At 36.7% G+C, this 22,896-nt stretch overlaps 3 protein-coding genes across 15 annotated transcripts in view; 2 read left to right on the forward strand and 1 right to left on the reverse strand.

Moving 5' to 3' along the window:
- LOC126967578 (syntaxin-1A) overlaps positions 1-8,080 on the forward strand; it is an 83,542-nt gene extending 75,462 nt beyond the window's left edge. The window contains exons 8-9 of one of the 3 annotated variants that reach the window (XM_050812110.1): positions 390-497; positions 2,783-8,080. In XM_050812110.1, the coding sequence (XP_050668067.1) occupies positions 390-467 (78 nt within the window). In that variant the 3' untranslated portion in view covers positions 468-497; positions 2,783-8,080. Of the gene's footprint in view, positions 1-389; positions 498-876; positions 969-2,782 lie in introns of all 3 variants that reach the window. The other 2 variants (XM_050812112.1, XM_050812111.1) reach the window with 2 other exon arrangements.
- Positions 8,081-17,778: 9,698 nt separating this feature from the next.
- On the forward strand, positions 17,779-19,077 carry LOC126967601 (DNA-directed RNA polymerase II subunit RPB11). Its single transcript, XM_050812134.1, has 4 exons — positions 17,779-18,030; positions 18,109-18,198; positions 18,290-18,464; positions 18,793-19,077. The coding sequence occupies exons 1-4, from the start codon at positions 17,978-17,980 to the stop codon at positions 18,826-18,828; spliced, it is 354 nt and encodes a 117-aa protein (XP_050668091.1). The 5' UTR covers positions 17,779-17,977; the 3' UTR covers positions 18,829-19,077.
- Positions 19,078-20,776: 1,699 nt separating this feature from the next.
- The window catches only part of LOC126967520 (restin homolog), a 100,093-nt gene continuing 97,973 nt past the window's right edge, over positions 20,777-22,896 (reverse strand). For all 11 annotated transcript variants that reach the window (XM_050812016.1, XM_050812013.1, XM_050812015.1 and 8 more), the window contains 2 exons: positions 22,462-22,637; positions 20,777-21,156 (listed from right to left, as the gene is read on the reverse strand). In XM_050812016.1, coding sequence (XP_050667973.1) covers positions 21,110-21,156; positions 22,462-22,637 — 223 coding nt within the window. In that variant the 3' untranslated portion in view covers positions 20,777-21,109. The remainder of the gene's footprint in view (positions 21,157-22,461; positions 22,638-22,896) is intronic.

Raw genomic sequence — 22,896 nt, forward strand, 5'->3', positions numbered from 1 at the left:
CGCACTTATAATAAATTTAGCCCGCGAATTTGTAGCCTATAGGAACTTATTAAATATTATCCTTTCAGCAGTGAAAAGTGAAATTTCCACTTATCCCTTCATTTTTATAAAAAAAAATCATTTTAATCGTTTACAGGAAATGACTGTAGTTTCATAAATTTGTTTTTGATATTTCTTATGTGATTTTGGAATAAGTAACCGAATATCGTACTTCTAACTGCCACATAAGTAATGTGTACGAAAGCCCAAGTAGAATGAAGTGATCATGAATTTGTTTTAATGATTAATTTTAAAAATAAATAAAAGTGGAAGCGATATTGTGGGAACACGGCGCTACCCTTGGGCTAGTTTAAAGAGTACTGTTACATGCTCGTGTCTGGGGTCAACAGAAGAAGATAATGATCCTTGTGTGCCTGCTGATACTGGGGCTCGTGGTCGTCGGCTACGTGTCCAGTATGTTCGCCTGAGAGGCGTCCGTCGCCCACGGTATGCTCAAGGTAACAGTTGCGGGCGTGCGGGCGAGCGTTCGCGGGTCGCGGCCTCTTTCTGAATACGGTGTGACGTTCCACCGTAAATATCTTCGACATCGCACCGTAATAATCTCCAACATCACACTGAAAAATAAACCTTTAAAATCGCGGAGTTTTTCATTGTGGTGTCTTGTAGTACAAAACTGCAATGCAATGAGTGTCTCGCACATCGGGTAAAAAACGAGATTTTTGCGGTGTAGTGTCGTTCTTGCGATGTGTAGTTGCAACGCAACGCCGTGGCCGCGCCCTAAGGGGGCGGAGTCAAGAGTGACGCGATCGCGACTCGCGGCCGCTCGCCGCGTCAAGCCTAGTGTACTAATGTCGTGTTGTGTTTGCCACTGTGCAGAAGAAGATAATGATTATGCTGTGCCTGCTCGTGCTCGGCCTGATTGCGACTGGCTACGTGTATAACACGTTCTTCTAGACGGCAGGGGGCAGGTTTGATGTTGTTCTCTCTGGGCTGCTACATGGCGTACACCTAGCTCTTTGTATCGGTTCATATATCATTCGATTGTTGACATCGCTTTCATAACATCGGATCGAAATTTTAGTAAAGTTTAATAATTATTGGGATTATAAAATTTGCATGACATACATATGAAGCACTGTAGATGTATTTCAATACATGTAGATTTATAATATAAACTCATTGGTGCATCTCTACATAATAACGAGTAAAAATTACAGTGAGAGGGGGTTCATTGATTGTCGGCGAATTGTTTTCACGGTCAAATGTTTAAAACGATACAGCCCAGTTTAATCATACCTGCAATCTGGCCTAATGTGATTGGTTTTTGTCTCTAGATGTATGAAATTGGCATTATATTGGTTTCCGTTTGAGGATAAGCTGACTTTCTCTCAAATCTATGGTGAATTACCTAATTTATTTCCCCCCTCCCCGATGCATGAATGTCCCTTGTGAAAATTCTTCAACCCTCTAAGAATAATTTTAACCCTCTTTTACTACCATCATATTCAGCGATATTTCTATCGTTTGAAAAATTTTACGCTTCCTCTTTAATACTTTGCAGTTTAAAATTTTAAATGAATTTAACATGGTTCTTAATAATATCACTATTCTATAGTTTTTCTAGTAAAATCTACTTATCGTATCGCATGGCTACATTTTAGTATTTAGATTTCAGACCCAGTACTCACCTATAGTTTGTATGAAAACTGCATGTCGTTGAATATTTTCAAAAGCTTATCAAGATTTCCTGTTTTGAAAGTATTTTTATTTATAGCTTCTTAATAAGAAGAAAAATCGACGAACACAACACACTCGTAGAGATAACTCGGACATGTAACCCAATCGAAAGTAATTCAATTGATCCCAGGTTTAATACAGTGTGGCTGCTTATAAAGCTTACAATCTGATATCTCCAATTTAAGATATGACCGATGGGTAGACCAGGTTAACATGTAAGTGATGCATTGGAGAATTGAGATATCGCTGTATACGCAGAATCGTGACTCTAAAATGTATGAAGATAAATAATTAATGTGACATTTGATAGCATGATAGACGTAAGACAGTCTTTCGAATATTCGATACTAAGTTATTGTTTCTATCCGTCGCGGTTGGTTTGGTGTAAGCTGATCACTACTATAGTCCTTGATGAAGTGACATCCGTTTATTTCATCTTTACCCATTTATATCGACTTGACAAAATTGCTAAAATATGAAATTAGTATACTATTGGAAGTTAGTTCTATCCTGAAGAATTTTCGTTTGTGTGTGTGTGTGTGTGTTTTAGTGGATAAAATGTTTCGTTATTGAGCTCCCGGACAATGTAACTTCCGGTGGTACCCATAGGTAAATTAGGAGAATATGTATTTGTTCCAATGAATTTCTATAATATATATGACAAATCACGTCGTATAAAAACAAAGCTGAAATATGGAACATGCCACAAATTACACCATAGTAAGTTTTGACTGCTGTATATCTATTGCCGCATTTACTCCAGTTGTTCAAAATATTCTTGGACAATGAGCGGCAATGTAAAACAATTATTCAGTTCAGGTTACGTATGTTGAATTAGAACCCGATTCGGACAGCGACAGTTGAAACACGACTGTTGTGCTTACATTTTCTCTAAGCACACTTTTGTCGTTCCGCTATCAGAATCTGCGAATGATATGTCCATAAATGTATATAGAACGACATTTATTAACGATTTGCCATTTTTTTTTTATTATTGCTTATTTTGTATGCATGTTTCAGATTTTAATAAGTTTATCTTTCTCAGGCTGGTAATGGAGGATGTTGCGCATAATTGGCGCGCGTGCTACATCCGGCATCCATCAGTGTGCAGAATTATTTTGCGTTGTCTTTCATGAACTTCTGTTTGTAATCGCTCATTGTCTCCCTCGGGAATTGTTTAGCTATAACATGTTACGTATAATCTGTACTCACATTAATAATAGTTATTATGATGCATTGCGTCATCAATGTTGTTTAATTTTAACTCCCGTTTGGATATTATTATGTACTATATGAATCACCATTAGGGAAACGCACACATATTATTATTGTAATCACAACATTATTTGATTATAATCAACAATTATTATAATAATATTAGACAGCCATATTACTTTTCAGAGTCGATTGTTGTTCTAAGATTATTATTTCTTGTCAATAATGAGGGTAGTATGAAATTATTTGGCATTTGCTTAGTTGTATTAATATTCATATGTATTTGAATTATGTTTGTATTAAAATGCTTTGTATCGTAGCTCCTTCATACAATGTTCTAACGTAGCAATATAGTAATTTTCAATATAACGTGTGTTCCTTAATTAAAATCAAATTCGTTATCACACCAGTAAAGCTTCCTTCGAGATATCATTAGAAGTTTAGATACGAGACCGTAATGTGATGGATCGCATTGGTGTCCGTTCATCATATAGGTGAATAGTATTATGAGAAAGTTGATTGATATTATCCAACGTTTGTAAGCGATAGGTCGGTTCGGAATGTTATGAGGCATGGTTTGAATGAAATATTGTGCATCTTTTGTACGAGTATCATTGAGTCATACAAGTGACAACAGATTTAATATTTTCACCAGAGTATCTAATCAGTCACACTGTCACCATAGGAAAGCATTAGGATATGGACAACAATTTTCGACCTCAATGCAGCTTACGCCTTATTTAATACTGTAGCATAAATAAGGGAAATATTTTAGGCAAAGTGTTGTAACACTTTGTGAAATAACATTCTGATCTGACGGACACACAATCATAATAATATATAATCCGCGCGGGATGAGGCGAGCCCTACTGTCGTCAAAACTAGCTCGCGAAACTAGATGCAATGACAGAAAATTTTTTTTTTTTTAATCATTTTAAACACTTAATTTGGTACAATATTATTCATGATGGCGCGCGGGTTATATAACTATTTTTTGAACGTGTTATATATTTGTGTGTATATCCTGTCCTTGATGATTTGAGTACTTTGTAACGAAGCGGCACAGCATACTCCGTTCAGGGTTGTGTCGTGTGCACTGAACGCCTATAGCACAATACAGTAATAGAACAGTACTTTGACGTCATACTAGAGAACACGAATCGACGCATACACACGATTTACACGGCCGCTACGCAATCTTGAAGATAAAACTATTGAGTAGCTACGCCGTAGTAGCCTGACCGAGTTGACCGAGTTAAATTAGCTACGTCGCTCCGCCCAGACGCAGTATATTATTTCAAAGAGACCGTTGAATTACGATACTGTTCTATTACTTGTATTGTGTCTCCAGACTGATGCTGATACATGATAAACAAGCTTATATGTACGTGTCAGTGTCTGGTTCGGATGATGAGTGTCGAGTAGTAATTAGCCATGCCTCGGTGTTCGATACCGGTGTAGAGTATACAGTGTATCTCGGTGTCTGGTCACTAATCATACCGCGTACCTGATATCGGTGTGTATCATATTATCGTGTTTACTCATCCCCGGTATCCGATACCGGCATCGTCCACCTTGTAACCACCGGGCGCCGGCGTCCGGTACTCGATGACGGAACACGCTGATGTCGCGTCGATCGCCGTCGTCGTTGAACTAGCAATAATGTTCAATACAATTTATAAAATTGTTTTAAACTTTCGAATGTGTGATAGTAGATGCAGTTGTTGTTTAGTTAATCTTAAAATTTAATGATAATTATAATTGTTATTGTGTAGAGTATATTATGACGTGCGGCAAGTTTTCACAATCGGATCGCAGTTTCTCGGCGCTTTCAAAAACAATTTAGCTGTAGTTGGAATGCCGAGCGGTGGGATTGGGAAAAGAAATTATTTTTGTTTCCTCCTGTATTTAATATTGATCTTTGTTGTACAGATCGACGATAAACTAGACATTGTAGCTAGGGTAATTTTAAATAAATTGTCATATTAATCGCTTACAGCATTCTAACATTACAGAGTTACACTTTGAGTTATGAAGCCCATCTAATGACAGAAAGTGTTGAATAATGCATGTCGATTTATAACGGCACTAAAAGACGAGGAGCGACTGGACGGTTTGGCATCGCTTTCTGAATCCACTGTAAATGAAAGCAATGTTAATTTTAACAAATACTATATCGTAAATTAGTGAGTTTTAAATTAATGTAGGATTTCCTATAGTTGCCTTTGGGATAGTAAGGAAAATTGATATATAAAAATTACTTTTTCTCGTTAGAATCACGCGAGGTCATTTATATGTTTTATTTTCACTTGCCCGTCAATTGTCTCGCTTGTGTTTGGCAACACTAGCGGCCGTCGCGGCGGCCATCTTGTTCGCCACAAGCATTTTGTAACATTTACTGTGTACGTGTATACTTCATCGCGCTGTCACTTGCTAGTTGCCTATTTCATTGTCTTTAGGGTGTAAGTAAACTTTATATGACACCAATTATATACGTTTATAGGGAAAGATGTGCTGTGTCGTCGCGAACGCGTGCGAGCATTTGCCATGCAGCGCTCGGCTCGAGATTATCGCACAAGTGTATCTCAAACGCGCGTCAACGGTCAGTCGATCGTTTTAGAATCGCGTTTATTATATTAGTATAGGCAATAATGTTCTAGTCAGCTTTCAATGATCTCTTGTTGACTTATAATTCTAATATTATATAATATTTCGAGCGTTTTCCGTTCTTAGTGTCTACTGTAAGCGGCGTTATCGTGTTCACTAGTAGTTTTTTCTATATCAATTTATGGCTGAAGTGAAGTCCCCAAAATATAACTCATGGCGTGCCTTTCACACCTTTTGACGGGCGTCAAAAGATGGCGCTTTTAAGTAGATTTTACATTAAAATGAGTTGGATGAATAATTTTGAAATGATATCAGTCTTATATGGCTCAATATCCTTCAATTTCAATAGATATCTAAGAGCTGTAGTCGGGGAAAAATCTTAATAAGTAGGTAAAATTACTTCAGCCATGGCCCATGCTATATCGGAAACGGTCAAGATTGTACATGGATATTTATATCATAATTATTAAAAGAAAGTATTATCAAAACTACTTATCAATAGTATGCATATTGTTACCAATTGCTGATTTTGTAATATAAACACTATTAGTATAGTTAAATATATACTTATGTGTCAATTCTTATAGCATTTTATTACATTAACAGATAATAGCTTGTAAGTGTTAAAGTAATATTGTTTTAATAACGTAATTTATTTCATTTCATACATATTTACCTGTTTTACCGGGTCCACATATAGCGAATGACGGCGAACGAAAGAGAACGAGTTAGTTTGGCGGGGCTTTGGGCGAGAAGAGGGACATTTCGATAACATTCGATCGCCGCCGTTCATTGTCCGTGGTTAAGGCCTTATATAATACAAATTACAAATTGGGCCGTTTATTTAATATTATTTTTCTAGAAACCTGCCTCGTATGCATTTATTCAGTTTAGCTTCCAGAACATTTGCCGTTTGTTATTCCTGTAAGTATTACCCTGCTTTGTGAATTTATTGACAACGAAAATCGATATTGTATTTTAGGATTACTTCCAAAAAGTTTAACATACCCGCATAGACAATACATACCATAGACATGTTCGTGACATAGTTCATTTCGAACTATAATTAAAGTCGTTTGCATATTTAAAATATTTTTCGTAAAATTGAACTCGTATCAATTAGTTATCTATTTCTACTTTCATGTATATTAAGGTCCTCTTCACCTCATTTTGCATAACTTATAGCAATATTATGCATTGATGTATTTAAAGTAGGTGGTTTATAATAATATATTACAATAAAGTTAAACTTTCATTAGCTAAGACGAATATATGTTGTATGATTATATTGTTACAAATGATTTACGAGCTTTGAGTTTTTATGTCTGATATCAATTGTATAACTGTCAACTGTGCTAGGCTCGCTAGACTATATAAACGTAGAAATTATATAGTTTTATTTCTAGATAATGTATGGCGTTATTTCTATCCTTACTGTGGGTTACTAGAATTTGATGACAAATGGGAATGATATTAAATTGATGGCAACACCACTTCTAATAGTCAGTGTCATTTTTTTCCCTCTGTTAATGGTATCAATATAACTTTCGTATTCAATACACCGTTTTTCATTTGATTTTTGGTTTTATTATCTGGTCAGGAGGCGCATTCGGTAATACATCAATCGAACGAATATCACCCAAGGTTGACTTGCATCTCAGATAAACGAATAATGTAATCGATATATCGATATCGAGTCCACACTAGACCAATATCTCGGTCAAAATGTTTGAGTTTGAAAACAGTTCATATCATAACCGCACCAGAAAGCGTTGACATTAGAGAATACGAATTTGATAATATCAGCGCTGAATCCGCTTTAAGAGACTCGAAATTGTCTTACCGAATGCACCTACAGTTAGTTGGTCAAGAATGATTATGTCTATGCCCACAACTTGTCATGTCAGAGACAAGTAATACGTCTTCATGATCGGTTTTCACTCTTGACTGTGTTTCTGATCATTGAGATTTTGCTGATGTTATGTCGGTGTATCTCTTGGAGAAACGTAAAACAGCGTTATTGGCGAGATTTTTGGTTGTTAATATAACATTCGAATTGGCAAAACTTACTATCATTATTCCATTATTTATTTTTAAATGCATTGTTTATTTATATTCATTTATTGATACATGATCATTATCACGTTTCTCGTTATATTCTGGCACACCCAGCTGTAAGTCAGCTTTTCAACTGCAATAATTATTAAGATTTACAAGAAAGATGTTAGTAGATATATTTACTGCCGTTCAATTTAATTTTCTTGTGCTGTTGTTGCCAGTTTTGAAATATTGCCTAAGGTACCTACATCACATGCCATATAGATATCTAATTATCAATCTAAAAAGTGTTATGTACTTAGATATGGTTATTTATTGTATATTCTATGACGTGAAAATTCCGATCAGACATTGTGTAATTCTAATTACTTAGATTGTGTTTTCTAGTAATATATTCTGTATGTAGGTTATCAATCTGAAATTCTCTTATAATTATAAAATAAACGGTGTTTTCTGCTGTAAATTTGTTTTAATATATTTTCTCATTTTTACCTTTGCGGGATGATGGATTTAATGAGAAAAAAAATTATTTCCTAAGCTAAGGAAGTAGTACATTGCTTTCTAAGGGGGTAACCATTCATCAACAATGCAATTTGTAGATGCGAGCCGAATCGCGGCCCTCAATACACACACGGGTTTATTGGATAGCAGTGGATTCGCACATTAACACGAAGGTACACAGGTTTTACGCTGCACGGTCTACGAGGAAAATAAATTCAATAATAACATAGTAACTTAGATTAAGGATTGGTCTCCGTTGCGCTCCAACTATATACCGCACTACCGAAGAACAAGCTTTTTATTACGTCACCTAATAGATGCTTGTGTGCGTAGCATCTTGACACTCAATGACATCTTTAAAATTTTATAACATACGCTTCGTGTTATTTTACATTGACTTTAAATTACAATCATAACAAAATGAGGGAAGCAAAATGGAGGTCAGGTCAAGTCTAACCTTAGATCAGTTATACATCTATAGACTGTGACAGCTGTGGAAACGTCGAAAAAATTTAACTTTGAACTAACCTCTATTTTGAGCAATTCATGCACACCAACACACGGTCGACGATTTCCCGAGAGAGACCTGCAAGGCCCGGGTATACGGCATCACCAGTGCTGTCGTCTGCATATCAATGATATGTTGGACACCTCCAACATACATTGCTTTGCATTGCAAGAAACAGCGTGGGAGATAGCACACAGCCTTGGGACACTCCAGCATTCACGTGCTTCGGGTTCGAGCAATATCCGTCGACAACGACCTGTATGCTGCGCCAAGTGAGGAAGCTGGAGGTCCACTTGCACCAGCTCTCGGGAAGCCCAAATGATGGAAGTTTTGAGAGGAGCGCATTGCGCCATACACGATCAAAGGCCTTCGCTATGTCCAGGCTAACTGCCAGACCTTCCCCCTTGCTTTCAATAGCCGCCGCCCATCTATGTGTTAGGTAAACCAGATGATCTCCTGCCGACCGACCATGGCGAAAGCCGTACTGTCGGTCGTTGATCAACTGGTGTCCTTCTAGATATACCAAGAGCTGGCGGCTGATTGTGCTCTCCATGATTTTGGAGTGAATAGGCCTGTAGTTTGCCGGATCCGAACTGTATCCTTTTTTATGGATCGGATGGACAGCACCGGCGTCAACTCAGGGGCACACGTTCTAAGCACGATTGGAGAAATACCATCCGGCCCGCTCGACTTCCTGACGTCCAACGAAAACAGAGCTGTTGATGAACTGTACTTCAGGTACTTCAGCTCTGACACCGCGGGATGGTCGGCGGTAATTTTCCGTTGTCGTCAAGAGTCGAGTTGGCGGCAAAAAGAGCGCAAAGGCGATCAGCTTTCTCTTTTGCCGTATGGGCCAGGGTGTCAGTTCTCATGTGCAACGGCGGCAGGGACGGCTGGTTGAAGTTACTAAGAGCAGCTTTCGACAACGTCAGGAACTTGCGTGTTCCGATCGGGTAACTGGAAAGCTGCTGGCCGATTTTGACGACTTGCTTCGATTTCGCACGACCGATTTGCCGCTTAAAAATCTGGAGGCACGGTTATATTTCCTCTTAAGAACTTTGCAGTTCGGATCCTTTGTGTTTTTTGCAGTCAGATGCTGCTTTAACTGACGCATCGAACCAGTGCTGTGATCTGCCACCGGTCGGAACTACAGAGCTTGGTATAAAAATATTGGAGGGAAACAAACCTTGCCCCAAGGGTAGGATGTAAAAAAGCAACGCATCCTATCCCAATCTACTGAATGTAGTGCCAAACGCGGCAGGTCGCTGGTGGTCTGCGACGTTGGCGTCGGATAGGCACTACACTCCTGACCAGGCAATGGTCGGACGTTCTGAGAGGGGCGCCGACAAGACCTGATAACCATCGGGATGTGTAGTCAGCAGAAGATCTAATAAGGACGGCATGTGGCTATCCACATCCGGGAGCCGCTTTCGTGACTCAACCAATTGGGACAGACCATACGCCAATGCAAAATTATGCACAGATCGCCCTGCGTAGTCTGTGGTGCGTGATCCAAGCCATTCGGCATTGTGCCCGTTGAAATCACCCAAGACTACGATTTCAGTGGAGGGAATCTGTGCAAGCACGTCGTCAATTGCCGCTTGAACGCAGCCCATGAGATGATCGGTTTCTGCGTTACCACTATGGGACCTGTAGACACACGCATAGATGCGGACGCGGTCCTCTAAATCTACGCGCAGCCAGAGAGTAGACAGGTCCCTACCCTCAAAATTGCCGAGACGGCGACAGCAGATATCCTCCCTAACGTACATACATACCCCGGCATGAGGCAAAAAAATGTGCGCAATATTATACCCGGGGTACGTTAAATATAACGTATCGCTAGGTCGAGATATCTGCGTCTCCGTAAGGAAACACAAAGCCGGCTGCGCCGTCTCCAGGTGGTAGTGGACGGCGTTTAAATTGGAGTGAATTCCCCTGATATTGCAAAAGTCTACGTTGAGCGGGGTGCCGTGGTGTTACTGCCTCGTTTGTCCTCGGTCAGGCGCGGTTCTGTGCCCTCCCCAGAATACGAAGACCAGCCCGAGCGAGAGTGCTCGGGGAGGGATTCTCGAGGGAGCCGGTACCCTCCTGGGGTACTTTCCTTTTTCAAGACCGCTCTCATATTTTGTTGGGGGGGAGGGGGGGGGGGGGGAGGGATAGCTTCCGGTCCTCGACACTAACCTATTCGAAACATAGCGGCACTAGGCCGCTACTTCACGCCGGTATTCTGTGCGAGTATGGTAATTGACCCGGACGAGTCTGCCCGATTGTGCTGACGTCATAAGACGGCAGCGTGACTCTCCCACTTCTAAAAAGCCCTTAGTCGCCTTTTACGACACCCATGGGCCTGGGACTCCCCTATACTTTTTACGCCCCCGAAAGTACAGGGCAAAGTGTAAGACGTATCTTGTCATGGACATTAATAACTAATATTCCTGGCCTGTTTTTATCGGTTGTCTAACAGCAAGAGACTGTCTTAACCTATAAATTATCTAAGATATACTTACCTACATCAAGTTTTTTTTAAATAAGCAAGCGAAGCAAATAAACCTAACGAGGGTTTTTCTAGTAATCGACTATATTAAAAAAATATTTAAATATTTTTTTGGGATGAGCTGATGTTCTTGTTACTAATGCTGTAAATAAATAAAAAAAAAAGCTTTTTTATGTGACAACGATTTCTATGCATTCAGCCAATTGAATGACAATAATTTAATTCAATTCAAAATATATTTATTTTCAATATAATTCATGTATTTATAGTGTTTACGCTATAAAATAATCATTCCAAACAAAAAAAAATGTACTTGTACAGTGAAAAAAACACTAGTGTGTAATAACTCTGCAGATACTCATGGAAGTCTACTTTATAGCAAATGTATTAAAAATTATGTTAATAGCTTAGAAGTAGAATGAGTCAGTAGGTACCTAAGAGCTCACAATATAATATTCACTGATCCCTCTGGTGTTACAATAGACGGAGAGAGCATAAGTGTTCACTAAACTTCACTTACCATCAGGGAACAGACGTCCTTTTGCCTTCCATAATTATTGGGAAAGTTTTATACTTTTATATAAGTATATGTTAATTTTAGCGGTTTCCACCTTCTCACATCTGGATTCGAACAAGTTCAAGCATGTCCTCACCACTCAGTGGACTGCTAATAACTACACATTCGTAATAGACGCTACGGGAACACTCACTGGTCAAGTAATGATCACGACGCAACGCCATTGAAATTCAAAAAGTCTTTATTACAAGTACATTTCAAGGAAATTCTTTTGCACAAATACTTTTTTTTTAAATAAATTTTTTATGATTAGTTTATATTCACTACATTTCATAAGCAACTGCTACCGGCTATTACTGTGGTTTTTCATAATATCCATTTGTTCCTAATGTGGTATCTACAAGCGTTCGCCCTTCATTAGGCGCCTATGGGTTGTAAGGTCAGGTTGCCAGAAGCATAGGTAAAAACACCCCTCACCAACGATATTTTCTACGAAATACGCCACGATCATTGCAATAAGCATACCGTAGAATATGTTATAGTACCCTACAACTTAGATTACTACTTACTGATAATAATATGTTATCCGAGTTTTTTTTCTTTTTATTTTTAATTTTTATATTTAACTTTCGTATTTATTTTAGCATTATTTTTACCAAATTTTAGGTACAACGCAACCCGGCTATTTAAGTTCGAATTAATAGCAAAGTTTAACAGAACATGTGGCACGTCAGCGTCACACATTGTTCGAGACTGGCTCAAGTACACAAACATGGGCGTAATATTACTTGCCGCACATTGCTACTACGCTTGCGTTATCTAGTTGGAGGGCAGCGGAGACCAATCCTTAATCTAAAACCTATAATATATTTAGTCATCTAAATTATTAGTCTGTTTTAGTGGTTTTAATCACTGTCATATGTTTATGGACAAAATAGCAAGTTGTCAAGAGTCATCTAGTCATCTAACCTACATCAAGGTTTTTTTTGCCCATTAACATTACAGGAAGAGAAACTTCTTGTCATCGAGTATATTGAAAAATGAAGAATCAATTCAAACAAATATCTTATAGCTTTATTTAAATAAATTTTAAGCTTAATTTAAATCAATTCAATCAGCTGACAAAAGTCACACAGAGAGTTTGTACGTCGTCGCTAAACGAAATTACCGATCGTAAAGTTTTCAGAGGTGCCAAACATTTTCTTTTGAAATGAAGTGCAAAATATGTAAGGCTAGTGTCGGTGAAGGTGTTCGATGTCAATGTAAATCAGAAGATTCATCGTCGCCAGGTAGAGACGAGAAGTTAGACGCTATTTTGAACGAGTTAAGCAAGGTAAAACAAAAACTCACTGTTCTACCAAAACTAGTCGAGGAAATTAAATCCATTAAATCCGACTTTGCGGAATTGAAAAAAGCATGTCAATTTAACAATGCTAAATTGAAGGATTTAGAAAGCAGATTACAAGAGTCCGAAAAAACCTCAAAACAGGTGCAAATTCTACAGGATACCCTAAATGCTACACTACTGGAAATCGGCAAAGCAAAGCAAGAGCTTGCCAATAGAGATCAGTGGGCACGACTCAATAATGTTGAGGTAAAGGGCGTGCCGGTAAACAAAAGTGAGAACCTTTACACTATTGTTGAGAGCCTGTGTAGTACTGTAAATTACAGTGTTCCGAAAACACAGATTAACTATATTTCTAGGGTTCCAACACCTAATTCTTCAGAAATAAATATTGTGATTAACTTCTTAAACCGATATATAAAGGAAGATTTTTATAGCTGCGGCAAGATTGAAAAAAATTATAGTTGCAGGTGATCTAGGCTATCGCGGTGAGTACATTCAGAAGCGAATATTTACCAACTATCACTTAACAGCTGATAGCAAAACACTGCTCAATAAAGTTAAACAATTTGCCAAAGAGAAAGGATAGCAATATGTGTGGGTGAAGTTCTGCAAGATCCATATACGCAAAAACGACAAGTCACCTGTCAAAGTTATAACCAAAGAGACTGATTTAAACAAATATTCATAGCTTATTTTAAATTTGTGTTGCTTTCGGTTTACATGAACGCACTCATTACTTCTATTTTTCAGTTTAATCAATTCTTGTTATTAGAAAATGTTAGCTGCTTTGAAATGTTTGTCATCTCTGGCTGGCACGTCTTGCGTCGTCGCAATCAAAACCAGTTTTTATACCGAGTGATCGCGCTTCGCACTAGTATTTCATTTGTGATGTTACTGCTTTGCTTGTGCGTATTAAGTATTTTATTGTACCTACGGCTCGCTAATTACCCTGTTCAACGTTATAGCTTAATTACTTTATTTATTCACTTGCTTTGCTTATAACGATATGTGGGAAGTTTATTATGTATTTTGATTGCTTTTGCTTCATTTCTTATAAATGCTGAATACTAAAGTAATAGCTAAAGACGTGTTGAACGACATGTCTATCTATTATCAAAACGCAAGGGGTGTACGGACTAAGACTAATTTGTTTTATAGAAACGTATGTACACAGGAATTTGATACTGTTATCATAACTGAGTCTTGGCTTCTGGATAGCATATATGACAGTGAATTATTCGATACCAGGTATTCAGTATGGCGCCGTGACCGTGACTATTCAAGTAGGGGTCAGACCCTTGGTGGCGGCGTCCTAATAGCAACGCGGAAAGATTTACAAGCCCGGCCACAGCCCGCATTGTGCTCTTCGGCAGAAGACCTATGAATTACACTAGCTGTAAAACTAGGTTGAAGTAACAAATATGTTAATCTACATGTTTGTGTGGTCTATATTTGCACTCAAAACCTGGGAAACTCATTCTCTCTGCAATTATCAAATTATTTAAACAATCTTAACAATATTATTGCTGCCCATCCGGACGATAAATATTTATTAGTAGGTGATTTCAACCTTAGCAATATTAACTGGCTCGGTAGCCAGAACTAGCTGGCTCGGTAACCATCGGGACCCGGTGGTCCCGATGGTTCATTGGTACCTACCAACGTATCATCTGATGACGAGTACTTATTGACTGACGAGATGACCTCGCTTGGGCTTAATCAATTCAATGGTGTGCGTAACTGCTTCGGCCGTACCCTCGACTTAGTTTTGACAAACGACTCAGTACAGGTGGCTGATTTTGTCATGATCCTCTTGTGCCCATAGACAACCATCATGGTGCTCTCTTAATAAAAATATTTTTTTAGTATACAAACCTCTGCTTACTAATCCATTTACTAAGACGTTTTTCAAAAAAGGGGACTATACCTCAATAAACTGCGAATTAGAGAACACGGACTGGTATTACGAACGAAACTCTAGGAGTACGATGACACAGTTAATTATTTCTATGAAGTATGTAGTAAAGTGATCAGCGAGCACATTCCTTCTAAAATTGTTTCATATGGTCGATTCCCGAAGTGGTACTCCTCGAGCCTTAAAAAACTAATCAAAGAGAAACATAAACATCTAAACAAATTAAGACTATATGGAAATAAGGCCGATGAACAAGCTTTTAAGTATTTACGGGCTCGAGTTAGAAGTTTAGAAGAAGAATGTTATAGTAAATATATTTCGTCAGTTGAAGCTTCTTTTACGTTTAGCCCAAAAAACTTTTGGTCATTTTTTAAAAATAAATCAAAATCGCATTATATTCCAAATAATATGTCATATCGAAATAATGTGCTTACTTCCGGTGAAAATATATGTAATGGTTTTTCTGACTTCTTCTTAAGCAATTTTATTGCAGGTTCTACTGCTACTTCTCTAAATACCTTAGATAATCAAAATGTTTCATCCATATCAAATATTGAGGTAGGCGCTCGTAGAATAAAAAATCTTCTTTTAAATTTGGATCCCTCTAAATCTGCAGGTCCAGACAATGTGCCAGCTATCTTTTTAATTAATTGTGCTAGTACTTTAGCCGTCCCTCTGGCAATTCTGTTCCAACGATCACTAGCTGAGGGCATTGTCCCTACCATCTGGATACGCGCCTTTATTACACCTATTCATAAAAAGGGTTCCAAAAACTATATTGAAAATTACCGTCCTATTTCCAAATTATGTATAGTATCCAAATTTTTCTAACAAATAATTTATTCTCAGGTCAGTCTTGCCTTAAAACAATCTTTCAAGTCCCAACAACACGGATTTTTAAAAAATAGGTCAACTACAACAAATTTAATTCTCCTTAATTCCTGTATTACCGATGCTATGGCTGATGGTCACCAGTTGGATGTAGTTTACACTGATTACAGTAAAGCCTTTGACAGGATACAGCATCGTATACTTATTGATAAACTCAAAAAGATAGGCATCAGCGGTGATTTATTGCGGTGGTTCACGTCATATGTTCATAACCGAACTCAAGCAGTGGTCATTAACAACTACATATCTAGTTGGGTTCCTATCCCTAGTGGCGTCTCACAAGGTTCCCTTTCTTTCCTTTGCTCTTTGTAATATTTGTAAACGACATATACAGGTGCCTACATCACTCACAGCTTCTATGCTTTGCGGATGACATGAAAATATATATGAAAATCACATCCTTATCTGATGCTTTGTCTTTGCAATCTGATTTGAAACGCCTTGAACACTATTGCCTTCAAAATCAGTTAGAATTGAACGCGTCTAAGTGCAACATTCTGACATTCACTCGTAAACGTAATGTCCTATTGTTTGATTATATGCTTAAAGGTACTAAACTTCAACGTAGCTGTGTTATTCGAGATTTGGGTGTTCACCGTGATTCAAAGTTACTTTTTGACACTCAAATGGATACAATAGTTAATAAAGCCTCTAGAGCTCTTGGTTTCATCATACGTAACTCAAAAGACTTTAAAAATACCAAAACTTTAAAAATTCTGTACTGTTCATTTGTCAGGAGCAATCGCCTCTCAGTTCTGGAACCCATCATACTTGAAGTATGTTAACCGCATCGAAAATATTCAAAGGAAATTCCTCAAACATCTTTGTTATCGTGTGAAAGTCACATACCGCTCTGATGACTACCTCAATCTTTGCAGTAAACATCACCTCCTTTAAAGAATCGTCGAGAAATAGCCGATATTACTCTCCTTTTAAAAATAGCCCAAGGGCTAATTGACTGCCCAGACCTTCTTGCTAAGCTTCAGTTCAATACCCCTGTTAGATTACTGCGACAGCATGATTTACTAAGACTTCATCACACTAACCTAATATAGAAAAGAAATACTTTTACTTGGCGAGCAAGTAATAGCTTCAACAATCTGTCAAGTAGTGATAATAATTTAGATCTCTTCTGTTCAAGCGTAGACTCTGTAAGACATACCTTAGCCAACAAATTCTTTACTAATAGCCCTACATCTTCTTGAGTTTTTACATTAACTTTAACTTTAATGATAATGTAAATTGTAATTTTCAAATTGTATATGCTCACGTTGTCAGTTAAATTTTTCTACTCTAGCACTAATTGTGGAAACCTATAATTGGCTCTCTGTAATTATCTTAAGTATCGTTTAAGTTTTTAAAGCTGTTGGTTTTCCAAATAAATAAAATAAAATAAATACTGATTTAATAAAATTAAAACTATCGTTACGGGGAAGTCGACCAAGAACACTAGCAGCATTTTGCGTTTTAAACTAGGCTAATCCGTTGACCGAAATAGCTTCTAGTGCTTGGGTTTCCAGTAGCCCTATTTATGGCACGTTTATATTACTTTGTACATTCTCCGCGTCTCTGAGTCCCACGTGCCAAGTGCCTCGACACCAAACAGCACAAAAATTTATGATTCACTGAGACCAATAATCCCATGAGCCCTGGCACCGACTGAAGTAACTTGGACATGAGAACACACAAGCGCCCTTCCCCGTGCTCAAGCCACCAGTCATTCCATCAGGACGATTGCCATCGCGGCGTGTAGACATTGTGTAGGCGTGTGTGTGGCTCTAAAACAGCTGTTATATTAAAACAAAGGCAAATATTAAGGCAATTTTTCTGCGGATGACTTCATTATTACAATTAATGAAAAATGATTTTTATTTATTATTATTTTATGTATTTTGGGTTTGAGCTGATAGTCTTGTTACCCATGGCCATGCTCTAAGTGAATAAAAATAACAATTTTCATGTGTCAACTGCCAAGTTGTCAACGCCGGTCGCCGCCCAGCGGACAGCGGTTTCCCCGGTTGTGTTAGCTTTATTATTTTTGTACATAATATTATTATAGTAATATGTATTACTAAATACTATTAATGTTAAACATCAACCCTCGACTTCGTGAGATAATTATAGGTTGTTTGTTGTTTTATAGAAAATACGTTGAAAAGTAAAACAAATTAAAAGTTTCTAAAATGAACGCACCGCCTACCTTTGAATCATTTCTTTTATACGATGGTGAAAAGAAGTAAGTGTTCAAGATAAATCTAAGGTCATCATCAGGAGTATTTTAAATATTTTTGTTACTAATATAGTTTGTTTACAGAGTGCAAAAGGAAGAAGATACAAAAGTTACAAATGCGGCTATATTCACAGTTAACAAGGAAGATCACACACTTGGCAATATGATTAGGCAGTAAATAGGCTTGAATATAAATCTAATATTGAATGTAGTTATTACTATATGTCCATTTAATCACGAGAAGTAATTATATTTCTTATTCTAGCCAACTGCTGAAAGATCCTAAAGTTCTGTTTGCTGGATATAAAGTACCTCATCCCCTTGAGCACAAGTTTGTCCTGCGCATACAAACAACATCAGATTACACCCCACAAGAAGCCTTTATGAATGCCATTACTGATTTGACTTCTGAGCTATCACTGTTTGAAGAAAGATTTAAGGTACATATTTTAATAAGATTGCATGATTTATTGAGTAGTATAACCAGTTATCAGCTTGCAAGCCATCTGATATATCTTGTCTCATAATGTCTCTGACTTTGGTCATACAGTTTCATAGAAATTACTAGAATGATATTAATGTGTGATTTTTATGAGAAAAAGTAGGGTTAGCATGGTAAGGTGCTTGGAATTAGCCCATTTAATATTTTGAATATTAAACTAGCTAACACACACATTGACAAAGCAAAATTGTTCATACATTATCGGGTGGAAGTCTTTGATTAATTCACAATTTGGATATGAAAATAAAAATGTTTTTTCTTTTCAGGAAGCTATTAAAGAGAAAAAAGATGGATTAGATTAGCTGTAGGCTATAAAATTGTTCAGTAAGATATAAGTAGAACTACAACTTTGCTATGAAGAAGATCTAACTAACCCTTACCTAAAAACTTAAGTGTGTAAATGTAGGATTATCTTACCAAACATAATATTTAAAACTGATTCATGTTCAAAAAGTATTTAATGAACTTTGCTGCAGCTGAGGCATCTACTGCATGAATGTTATCAAGAGAGAAGCATAAATTAAGTTTAATCAATAAAATTGAGGAGCTTAGTAATTCTTTCTTTTACCATTTACTAATTTTTTTGAGCTTTTAGTTAAGAGGTTACAACTTAGTATCCCATAGCATGAAATAGGAGGTATAAAATATTGTAGTTGATAGAGCTTTAGTACACAATTATAATGTTACCACTCTTATTACAAAGTAATGCACCATTCCAGAGAAAAAAGCATAACTTAACCTCAAATTATGACATTTCTCCCTAATATGTAAATGGACTAAAGCTCCATCAACTACATCTAATTCATGCTACAGTATACTAAGTCAATAGCTGTTTTTGCCTTTTACCCACAACTCATATATATAAAAATTACTCTCATTTTTAATACATTCTTCATCTTTTCTTGAAAGCCAAATGAAAAGAAAATTGAGTCAAACAATCCAATGATTTATTTTTAAAATCTTGATTGTTGAACACAAGGAGGTTTTATTTTTAACCAAAGAACAGCAAGTAATCCAAAACGCCAATTTCACAATGAAACCCCTTTTATATCTCATGTAATGTTATGATTTTTATTATATCACAATTATTTTTGTGTATCTGAACTATAATGATGGAATGGCAGATTTCCTAACCAGTTTTAAGCAGAATCATTTGCTCATTGTTATGAGCAAATCACTACCCAAACTGAATCACTAACATTCGTACCACGAAGTGCCTTTTACTGAATGGCGTTTGGATCGCATATGAAGAATGAACGAAATAAAATTGCGTTTCGAAACCTAAAATGATATGATTTTAGCGGTTTTTTTGCGTAGAAAATACATTTTAAAATTGCGCAATTGCGTCAAATTATAAACCATTAAGCCCTTTTTTGTACTTATTAAATAATAGTAATATAAATAAATATAGTTCTTTGAATTACAAATTAAATGTTTGCTTATGTGTTTTCGTAAAAATAACGAGTTATGAACGCACCTCCGTCCTCCATTGATGTTTGATTTGACAGGACCACAGAGTACATTTTTTTTAATTCGTTCTTGCGAATAGGCTATAGCCCGGGCCCTTATTGCCTCGTCTCTAGTATTTTCTTTATTGGTATTTATTTTCAGTATTTTGTTTTACAAAAAAGTCCAATAAAATATTCTCATCTCATCTTTAATCAATAAAATTTTCTTTTCTATGTTTTCACTATTTTTAAAAGTTATTAACAACACGATTCACATTCGTCTAAGCAAGTAGCAACTTTTTTCGAATCGGTCGCTTTGGCAAAATAAGCTATCCAGTTTAGGTTGAAATAAAACCTCATGGTACGAATGAATGAACGAACTAAATTTCATTAATAAGAGTAAGATTCAATTGCTAAATTTCATTAATAAGATTCAGTTGATATCATTTTTGACATTCAATTGACATCATTGCGATTTAATCACTTGATTTGACGTCAACCTAAATTAGATAGCTCTGATCACCTACGATGGACGTGGTACGAAATAGCAAAGCAGTTCATTTTAGGTTGTCAATTGAATCGCAATAAGAGTTCATGGTAGGCCCGCAGGTAGCTATGGTAACGAAGATTTTTACCTTTGTTTTGCTATGCAAAGAAGTGTAGTTTGTGAGTACATAAATACCGACACACTTTAAACATGGTTTATATTAATTGAAGTGATACAATTAGCACCTCTGTTAAGAAATTAATAGATCAAACAGTTCATGATAATTGAGGTAGTATTTAAATAATACAAACATAATATAATCAATTTGACTTTATTAAAAACCTGTAATGTGTTGCTGTACATAAAATGGCGTATAATAAATATTAAAACCATGATTGTGATGAATTATTTTGTGCCTGCAGTCTTATTTCTCATTATACATTATAATTAAATAATGTATATGAAATCATCCCAACACCTAGGTAAAATCGATCAAATCAGCATGATTAAAACTTAAAGTACAATAATATCTATTTACAAACAATTCAACATCACGAGATGAAACAATACCATTTCTTAGGTAAACAATAAATAATATTAAAATAACAACAAGTAACACTTGAGGTAAAACAACATAAATTATTAATATTAGAAGGTCTCTTCTTCATCACAGTTCTCCGTTGAGTGACCAAACACTGAAAATAACAAAAAAAATATGTTGAAGTAATGATTAATCCAGGCATTTTCTAAATTTCTAAGTCTATGGAGTTCAAATGAAGCACGCATATTAACGTAATTACTTTTACTGGAATATAATATTTTCTTTTTGCTCACGCAATTCACATTTCCAGGATATATCATGGCTTGCAATAAAAAAAAACAAATTTAATAATTTGGATCCTGTCATTCTGTTCTGTAAAATATTTTTTGTCCTTTCTCATTTTCGCGCCAATTTGTGTTGAATATCCAGGATTTAATTGGATTGGGATGAAATATAACGTATTTGCTGAGATAGCACTACTGACTACACAGTGATGTGAAAATCCTGCTTGTTAGCATAGACCATAGAGTAGGTATTTATTTTTAGGAGTTTATAAGAGACATTTAAACATGAATAGGCTGGTAAAAACACAACAACTTCTTAAGGGGTACTCCCGTATCATAGCATTATTCTATTTACTGACCTACTGACGGGAGTGTATGCTGAAAGCTATAGACCTTCTTATTTTGTCAACAGTAGGTACATCTTGATTACCGGGGTTAGCTATCATCTATCAAGAGCCAAATTTTGTGAATTAGATGTCAAAACATACAATTAACACGGAGTGTGTCAAGAAACGTAAGTACATCCTATTGTCTTAAAATGGTCCTTTCAGGAAGACCACCTAGGTGATAAAGCTCGATTCAGACAAGTTTGACTGGAAACCAAAAGTTTCATCAGAGCTGAAGACTGGCCGTCTTCTAATCCCCCGATCTTAATCGGCTCGTTTATGATTATGGTCAAATAATACATAGAGTATGCTGAAATTCCAAAAGCTGTGTGACCCGCATGGAGTACGTTTTGTATAGAGGAAATAGAGATCAATCTCTATCGTCAAGCTGAGCCAGAGCAAGATGCCATCTGTTAGTTGAAGTAGGTACTTTAAATAGCTATAGAAACCTAATAATAATACTAATATTAATACTTATACGAATAATGTAGATCCAATTTTGGCCCATCTTTTTAAGTTAGTGCAGTTATAAAAACCTATTGATCTTTGCACGTCAAAAATATTTTGATTCGAAATAGTAGCGTATCCTTTAATTTTTATAATATTTATGCATTACATGAAATAAAACTAGCATTTTACAAGAATTTATAAATTGTATATAACCGCCCTCTATACTCGTACGCGGGAATTAAAATGGTCTACCCAGTATCCATGTTCTAAGATTGTAGACCATGGTGAGTCAGCTGGGAGAGAAGTGTACACTTGGAACAGCTAGATATTAATAAATACCTTCACAAATGTCGCAGTAGGGGCGCGGCGGAGGTCTCTGTTTGTTACCGGTAGAGGGCGGCGCCTGGTCCGGCGTCACGGCCTGCTTGGGACAGTCCTCGGTGTCGTGCGCGTCGAATATATCGCAGATGTCGCAAAACAATCGCGGCGCCACCGCGCGCGGCTTACGCCCGTTGCTAAATATAACATTATCTTTATAGTAGCGTTCAAATCGTACTCGCTCATACTCTCTGCATTAGACCTTTGATCAGAGCAATACTCCATAATATGTGGCTTGAAGTATTTCCTCGATCTATCAAATCAAATTTGCTTTAGGTATTCAAGGCATAACAGGAAAGCTCAAGAAAGTAAGCCACCCAGATTTTTTTTTTTTTATTTTTTTTTATTACATCGTTAGTTCGCCATTTGTTCTTGATTGTTCTCTATAAATATTTG

This window comes from Leptidea sinapis, chromosome 13 (genome assembly GCF_905404315.1).
Source record: "Leptidea sinapis chromosome 13, ilLepSina1.1, whole genome shotgun sequence".
Lineage (NCBI taxonomy): Eukaryota > Metazoa > Arthropoda > Insecta > Lepidoptera > Pieridae > Leptidea > Leptidea sinapis.

Bases quoted from the DNA above. Each gene is read 5' to 3' on its own strand.
- LOC126967601 (XM_050812134.1), top strand. From the start codon at position 17,978: ATGAACGCACCGCCTACCTTTGAATCATTTCTTTTATACGATGGTGAA. The intron at 18,031-18,108 runs GTAAGTGTTCAA...GTTTGTTTACAG, and splicing joins TTATACGATGGTGAAAAGAA to AGTGCAAAAGGAAGAAGATA. The intron at 18,199-18,289 runs GTAAATAGGCTT...TTCTTATTCTAG, and splicing joins CTTGGCAATATGATTAGGCA to CCAACTGCTGAAAGATCCTA.